General features: G+C 37.2%; 1 protein-coding gene across 1 annotated transcript; it reads right to left on the bottom strand.

Moving 5' to 3' along the window:
- Positions 1-6,802: 6,802 nt before the first annotated feature.
- Positions 6,803-8,127, bottom strand: LOC125609643. Its single transcript, XM_048781178.1, has 4 exons — positions 7,869-8,127; positions 7,669-7,758; positions 7,471-7,564; positions 6,803-7,051 (listed from the first exon to the last, which is right to left on the bottom strand). Exons 1-3 carry the CDS (start codon positions 8,091-8,093, stop codon positions 7,490-7,492), a joined length of 390 nt encoding a protein of 129 aa, XP_048637135.1. The 5' UTR covers positions 8,094-8,127; the 3' UTR covers positions 6,803-7,051; positions 7,471-7,489.
- Positions 8,128-8,696: the final 569 nt, after the last annotated feature.

Here is an 8,696-nt window from a genome sequence, read left to right as displayed (position 1 = left end):
CGAAAAAACAAACTGAATCCGTCCTCCCTATGATGACTGGTGGGACAACTGAGAATTTGCAAAACGGTAAGGAAGTGAAAGTTCTCGACTATATTGAAGGCAATGAATACACAGTTGTCCTGAGATGTACTGAGAATGGTAAATACCATTTTGGAGATGGTTGGAGTACCATGAAGCATTCATTAAAACTTCAAGAAGGCGAAACTCTGAGTCTCTACTGGGATTACAAAAACCAGCAATTCATTATTATTTAGACTAACAATGATTCATATTTTCTATTTTAAGCTGTTTCAATTATGTTTTGGATTTCATATTATCTAGTTAAGTGTTACTTTTCCTTGAGTTTTGAAATTCTAATATAGTTAGAATATTTTGGACTTGCAATAAAATATTTATATGTTTTTGTCGTCTCATTATTCCAAATAATCAAAACAAATACTCCGGTGAAAAAAATAACAGAAAAGCTATCAAAAATTAAAAGCCCAACCTGACAAGTTTTACTTTTGAACGTTTATACTTTTGTACCATATTATCTGTTTGAGAAGAGTTGAGTTTAAGAAGAGAAGATGAGGAATGATGAAGGCATTTGGTATGAAGTGTGTTTGGAAGAGTTTGGGAATGTACAGGCCGTACTGGCCGTACAGGTCTGGGTACCAAACCTCGACCAAACTCACCAAAAATCACTCGGGTGAAAATGTAACTTTGAAGGAGTTACATCGGGTTCTTACCTTGGAGCTCATGACCATTGAAGGGATAAAGAGCGCATGTGACAGGCTGGATCAGGCTGTAAAGTAGCAGCATATTTGGTTCAAGATGCCTTGATTCCAAAGATGCCTTGATCCCAAAGAGCGTGAGCCTCCTCATTGGTTCAGTTCAAATGGGCGCTCCACCACCTTTTGACTATGTTTTCAAAACCCTTGTATCTCTCTTGCTATATATTGCAACTCTTGCTCATTAATAAAGTGATACACGAGTTTAGTCTTTCTCTCTTGTTCATCATGATTCTCTCATACATTTCTACATAAATCTCTTAATCTCTATTCTAATCTTGTTTAGTACAAAATCTCTTAAAGATTTTATTACCATAGACAGCGATTGAATTGTGCTTAATCAAGTATTGTTGTTAGCTTAGATGCCATTACTATCAAATTATGACATGATACACCTCATCAATTCAATGGTCTTAGGTTTTTACGAAGTTTGGTAATTCACTCTTCCTGGCTTTTTTCATCTTTTCAGTTTCATATATTATCAGTAACAGGTTTGGTTTCATGAGGTGCGGACATAGTACAGTGATGTATGCCACAAGAACAGGGGCAGATCTAGGGCTGAAGGAGGTGTGGCATGTGCCCCACACTAAATTATTTTTCTCCCATGATAATTAGTAATAAGCTTATCTAAGTACTCACTTAACCTCAACATTATAGTTACCAGAATTTTGTTAGTGCCCCACACCAAAAACAATCCTGCGTCCGGCCCTGCACGAGAAGGATGATATGTATCATCACGCCTCTGAGAGCCATAAATATATTGCACCCGAAAGAAAAACTACCAGATTTGTCTTCTCGCTTGATGTCTCCAAACCTCAAGAAGGAGTTAGGGTGCTGACAACCCGTGTGCATTTGTACATTGATACATCTGTCAGTCATCAACGGAACCAATTTTTCATCCAGAGTTGGAGCACTGGATTTTATGGTTTTGTTAGAATCTTTTTGCCAATGTCAGTGTTCTTATCCAACTAAGTCTCATTTATGTTCTTTGTCTTAGACCGCATGCATGGCTGGTTTCTTTTCTTAATGCTAATTTAGTTTTATGAAGCAATTATTTGCTCAAATTTGAGTCATGGCATCATAACACTATGTTAAGACATGGTCGTCATCACTTGGTCTTCATGATAACCTGTTGTATCTCAAAATTCATGAAATGGGCACTGCATCTAACGGAAATCAAATTCAAATGTCTATTGTTTATAACAAAAGTCTTGGCGCTGGCCATTTCTCCAAATCTGGGAGGTATGAATTTACTCAACATTTGCAAAAATGCAGATCCTATACTTTGTTTCAGGATTTGAGTTCTGCTCAAACTAAGGAATGTTGTTTTTTTTTCTATGTGATTGATCCATGTTTGATGCTGTTGAATCTGACGTGCAGAATCAAGAAGCAATTAGGAGGATGCCTTTGGATTGATGATGCGAGTATTGGACTTGATACCTGCTAATGTGTGGGTGCTCTCTCACAAGAAAGCCTCAAATAGTTTAGGTTTTATATTGTTGTCTTCTTTTATATGGTCTTTCTTTAAGCTCAGATTTCTTGTAGACACAATTTATGCGTTTTAATGTAGACCAAATGAAACTTTACCAAATCCGTAAAAATATAATTCTTTTTTTTTCGTTCACGCCGTAAAAATATAATTTACTATGAACTGAGAATTCGGTACAAATTTTTTTTTGACCAAAGGAACTTTTTTGATTGATGATGTAGTTGCTGTGGTAGTAAACTGTTTGTCAAAAAGAAGCTAGAACATTGAACAACTTTAAATCTACACTAGGTAGAGACCTACGCCTTCCATAAGGTTAAATAACTATTTTTTGTATCGGTAAAAGGTTTAAATTTTATGTTTTAAGTTTTAATTTTTTTTTGTTTTCGTATATTCATGATATACAAAAAATTTAAACCTTTTAATTTTTTTTGTATATTCAGGGCCACAAAAAACATAATATAGCAGTACAAATTAAATAGTTTACCTAAACACTAAAATACGATTTTCTAGCTTGTAGAAATGTTGACAGTTTACATATTCTAAAGATATTACTAATTCATTTACATTTATTAACCATATTGTTTGGAAAGAAGTCACAATATATATAGTTCTTTAATACATTCTTGAAGATATATAAGATTTAGGATATTTTTTTTGCGTCGATTTAGGAAACTTATATATGCCAAATAAATAAAGGAAACGTACTTATCGATCACTTAAAATTTTCAGCATGGAGCAAGCTACGACCGGGCAGAACCAGACCCAGAAACAACTGCAAAGCAACCACCACGCTGTTCCAGCTGTCGGGAACAGTCAACCAGATAATCTGAAGGGTCTGGGTATAATGATGCAACAGCTGTTACAGAGTCAGCAGGTTCAAGCCAAGGCGATGAATCAGGTTACCACGGACATCAACAACAGGATGTACAACATGTACACCGACCTGAGTACAAAGTAGGATACTGTTGCTAGCCACATAAGGAAAATAGCTGCTTAGATTGCTCAAACTGCTAAAAGTGTCAAGAAGCAGCAAGGTACCTTACCCTTCCTGGAAAGAATATGATGAATCCTAGGGCTGAGCATTGTAATGCAACAGAACTGAGATGTGAGAAAGCTGAGAGAAAAAAACCGGAGCAACTGTCTGCTGAGACTGCTCTAGGCGCATAAGAGAGAACAGAGCACCCTGCTAGTTCTGAATTGACTGCTCCTGACAAACTTGATGAGATTCCACCAGTTCGAGTCTATGTTCCTAAGGTTCCCTATACGATTCCACCTAGACATTTGATGGATCCCATTAGTGCAGAGCAGCTGGCTGAGTTTAGGAAGATGGTGAGAAGGCTTCCTCAAAAGATCTCATTTGAACATGCTTGCGAGATTCAGCCATTGCATATGTTTTCAAACATTGCAGAGAAACTCGTGGGGAAATGAAAGCTCGCTTTATTGAAGCATTGACACCATCACTGAAGGCATTGCCTAAGGTTTATGATCCTGGAAAGATTTATTTTCCATGTTCCATTGCTGGAGTTGAATTCAAAGAAGCTCTTTGTGACTCTGGGTATAGTGTGAATCTTGTCTCAAAGGCAATTGTAGACGAACTGGGCATTGTTGATGTTGAGCCTTCTCTAGTGACTCTGGCTTTTGGAAAATCTTCCACGAGAGTCCCTTATGGCACCATTCGCAATCTTCATGTCCAAGTAGGAGACTGTATGCTCCATATCAAATTTCAGGTTGTTGAGATGAGCAAGGATCATGACATGCTTTTGATTTCTGGAAGGTCATTTATGGCTAAAATGGGAGCAATCATCGACCTGCCTAATAAGAGAGTCTCCTTCTTCAACATCAACAAGAAGGTTTTCTACAAGACTGTCCCAACAAGATCACAAATCCGATACGCCTCTTGCATCTCAGTGGTTAATGGAGAACAACCGATAATTATTCGTAAGGAGTTTGGAGAAAAGGCTGAGATCAAAGAAGCCCTGGTTGGAGATCCTCACGATACAAAGAAACTCAGTGGAATGCAAAGGTGAATGAAAAAGTTCAGAAGAAAAGGGTTAAGGGTGACCCTATGATAACTTTGATACCTCGCTTGTGTGATGATAAATCTATTGAGTATGAGGTAAAGTGCAAAGGTACCTCTAAACCTTTCTCTAAAGTCAGATTAATTCTCACACATGAGCTGAAAGAGAAAGGAGAAGCTGTTGTGAAGGGGTTGTTGAGCAGAGTTTTGAAGCTGAACATTTCTGATTGTGGAGCTTGTTTTGGAACAAGCCCTCATGCTCAAACCGACTGATTAATGTCACCAAATCAAGCTAGTGACTTAAACCAAGCGTTTGGTGGGAGGCAACCCACTGGTAAGTGTAAATATAACTTGATTTTGTTTTTGTTTGCTTATTTTTCGTTTTTGTTTATTGAGTTTAAAGTCAAAAAGCAGAAAAATCTGAGATACTTAAAAATTTTGGGTTGTTAAAGGAGTGACTGCTCCAGGCAAAGATCTTGCGATGGAACACCCATAATTTTTGTGGAGCGCCCGCTCCACTCAGGTAAGTATCTCACACACAAAAAGAAAATGTTTATTTTTGTTTTCACCTTCTCTCTGTTTTATTTCACACCAAGGACGTTGTGAAGTAAGTATGGGGGAGGATTTTCGTCGTTTACTAACTCGTTTCTTTCTTTTGTTTTTCTTTTGGGTCTGTTTGAGTCAGTTTTTAGGATTGAGTCAGCCAAAACTTTGTGCAATTAGGACCTTATTCCGTGTTGATCACTAACCACCTTGTGCTTTAGTTATCTTATTCAGTGGCCTTAGCAGTGGCGAAGGACACACATGTGGACCTGGAACACCCTGACATATCTCACTTGATTCTCCAGAAGTTCTCAGCCGATCAGGTTACACTGGGTAGACTTAACTCCACCTAACTTGAACCTAATCTTGATTGAAATTCTTCTTCTTATGGACATTAGATCAGAGAAACGAGAACACACTCAGGACTTCTTATCCTTTTTATCCATCTTGCTGATCCTGAGTGGTTAGCTCATCTTTAGCTAGTTCCCACCCTGCACCTTAGCCTTTATTCCACCTTCATGCATTTGTTTTTCCGTGTCATATGTGCAGATATGTGCAAAAAGGTCGGAGAGGAAAGGATTAATGCAGCTTCTTACTCGTTACTGCTGCAGAAATTCAGTCAGAAAGGAGAACATGTAGATTAAGGGAGCAACCGCTTCATAACCAATGAACTGCGCAAGAGCAAGGGTGGAGAACCAGAATGGTTGCGAAATCAGAACCACCAGTGGCACTCAGAACCATCATGTATCACCTCCTTCTTCGTCACATGACCGTATCAGTCTTCAAATAAAAAAACGAAAAAAGGTGATGGAGAAAGGGAAGAAATCAAAGAAACATGAGCCACTGGAAAGGTCGAGCAAAAGAGTGGATACCAAGTTGAAAGATTGGAGAGCATGCAGATGATCTGAGCATCCAGATGGCTGATTCAAAACGGAGCAGTTGTTCCCGAGGAGGCAAAAATTAGTAGAGGATGTTGACATCAATGGATCTATCTTCTCTTGCCATTTTGTGCGATATCCTACATCCTCTCCAATGAAATAGTAGCCCTTAAACACTCTTAACTCCACCATTAAATAGCATGTTTCACAACTAGGCTGTCTACCTTGAATATGTGTCTGTGATGAGAAGCTCACGCTACTCTTAAATGAATGTAGAGAGTTTTGTTTCGATAGTGTTGTTTTTTCAGGTTTGAAATGTAGAGTATGAAGCTGATTTTTGAACAGTAGTCAGTGGGGTTCCGGTAAGGGTGTGTTGTCCTAGTTTTACTGCTTGTATGGTTCAGAGATTCGTGGTTAAAATATAGTTGCTGAGAATATGAGAGTTTCCGCACTTTCAAACTTTTCTACGTGTTCTTGATACTTGGCATTGTTTGAGGACAAACAAGGATCTAAATCTGGGAGAATTGATATGTTGTGTTTTTGATACATTCTAACAATGTTTTCTAAAGTGTTTTTGAGTCTTTATCGAGTCTTTCTAGTCTACAGTTCTCATAACAAATTATGGAACTTTTATAAAAATTCAAATAAGAATCAGGTCCTGAAGTTAACCCTGAACTTTATGCTAACTATCAATTGCCAATGACAAAAAAAAAGAGTAGAATTGTATGCACTATAATTAGAGGTATATGCAATCAAATGATGAGAAACCGCATATCAATTGTGCCAAGGAAAGCACACAAGGATTTGACCAAAAGCTAGCTAATTGCTTTCATCACTCCCCCTATAAAGCGGTAAGAAAATAATGGATAATTCAGGATAAGAGACCATCATCAATCTTATGGTTCAACTAAGCAAAATATATTTTGTTTCAAGCGAATATTGATTTTGCACTAACTACGTGATAAGTATTGGATCAAAGACTGATTCTTTCCACTAAACCATTATCATGTGGCTCCCAATTCAATAATTCGGCCAAAAATGCATCTACTGATTGATACTAAAAATGTCCAGTTTCTTTGCTTGTTGGTTTGTCGGCAGGGAGAACTTCACGATCTCAAGATTAAAAATATATTAAAAAAGTTAACAAGTGTTTCAGTCATCATTAGAAAAGCCCCTGCTTGCTTTTGTAATATCGCAAATGTATTTGATCGCCAGGCATAGAAGATTACACAACTAGCAAATATACGAATCCAAGATATCGAATGCTTACATGAGCAAACTTGCTCTCAGTTTTTGATAAAGGGAAATAGAATGCTGAGTTCCAAGATGTTACCAAGAAGTGGCATCGCAGCACCTATATCGGGAAAGGCATTGAAAAATACGTCACGGTCAGCCATGAAAGTTATGGAAAGCAGTGTTCGATGACAAAATCGCAATCTATACTCAAAAGTAGATAATGCGGAAAGATACACAAATCCAATATCGATTGTTTCAAGAACTGGCAGTTCCGTGAAAAAAAATATTTCAGATGTTCAAATTCAAGAGAATACCCAAATAGCATCTCAAAATCAAAACTAAAAATCCAAAAACAACAACAAATTACAGAGAAAGGCAAAGTAATCTGTGAAGACAATTCTGGAAAATCACTCTTGTTGTCATTCAAATTAATGGGTCAGTCAAAGACCACACAATGCACCATTTGCATATATATAAATGAAACAGATGTAAAAAAAAATCACTTTCTTGCAGATGAGAGTAAAAGAGTATACACACCTTACACATGTTTTATTGATCAACTAAAAGCAGCAAGTAACTTCTTTTGTATAATTTCCACACTTAAACGTGGAGACAACCTTGGCAAAATCTCCTACCATGAAGAAATATTTTGTAATGAATCAATCTTGCAAGAAAAGAAAAAAGAAAAAGAAATCTACATAACAAAAGAAGGCTTGAAATGTAGAACACACACACCTCTTTGCCATCAGAATTCTCTTTGGCCAGGACTGGTATCTCATACTGATAAGCCCTTTCCCAATCAGGATTCGTTGTGATATCTCTTACCTAACAATGTTCAATGACAAACAAAAATCACATCAATTTTAACGAACTCAAATCAATCCACGAGGATCCAAGAATTGGACATCAATTATTTGTAGTGGGTTGCGAAAGACCTGAAGAGTGACGTGGTGGAGCGAATCAGGACCGGAGAGAGAGAACGCAGCTTGAAGCTTCTCTTTGAGTCCATCGCAGAGACAACATCCTGGTTTCGAGTATAGAACAAGCTTTCTTGTGTTTGGTCCCGAACTACAGGACAAAGGAATGGTTCCCCATTGTCGTCGTCCACGCTTTGCAGCGGCAACAAACGCCCAATTCGCTGATGATATCGCTGCCGCCATTTAGCGTCTTCTGCGTTTTCGCATCGTTCTCTCTATATCCTTTGTTTTCTATTAGACTTTTAGGCCCACAGTGATCCTTCAAATCACTCGGCCCATACACTTACACGATTGGTAACATTTCCTACGCTATTATTTGAAAAATTAGTTTCCAAACGTATAATATGTAGAGAGAGGAGAAGAAAAAGGAAAAAAAAGGACACGTTTAAATGAAACGTTAATTTGATTAGCTAATTAATTTTTAATCGTGATTAAGCTAAGATGACATGCATCAATACACCTAGGACTGCCCTCTTTAAAAGCATCAATAACTTTAATTAATTCAAGTATTTTTGGCAAAATAATATTGTAAACATAAACATATTTACCAAAAATTTCATTAATATCTTTTCAAATTTACAAAATAATTCACAATTAAAAGAGTACACACATAAATCTCAAAACATGTCATAAATAAAACTATTACACATGGAGTTAGAGATTATTTCTCTACAAAGATAAGTTTGGACTCCACTTGACATGAAAGAAGTCTCCGTTAAAAGTTTTCTAGGGAATTATGCTTTCCAAGACTCTGTCATAAGACTTTGAGGAACTCTTCTATTGCAC

This window comes from Brassica napus, chromosome A5 (assembly GCF_020379485.1).
Source record: "Brassica napus cultivar Da-Ae chromosome A5, Da-Ae, whole genome shotgun sequence".
Lineage (NCBI taxonomy): Eukaryota > Viridiplantae > Streptophyta > Magnoliopsida > Brassicales > Brassicaceae > Brassica > Brassica napus.
The sequence above is the reverse complement of the archived record's forward strand: the minus strand, read 5'-3'. Positions and strand labels throughout refer to the sequence as shown.

Bases quoted from the DNA above. Each gene is read 5' to 3' on its own strand.
- LOC125609643 (XM_048781178.1), bottom strand. From the start codon at position 8,093: ATGGCGGCAGCGATATCATCAGCGAATTGGGCGTTTGTTGCCGCTGCA. The intron at 7,759-7,868 runs GTCTTTCGCAAC...GAACATTGTTAG, and splicing joins TCCACCACGTCACTCTTCAG to GTAAGAGATATCACAACGAA. The intron at 7,565-7,668 runs GTGTGTGTGTTC...TCTTCATGGTAG, and splicing joins AGAATTCTGATGGCAAAGAG to GAGATTTTGCCAAGGTTGTC.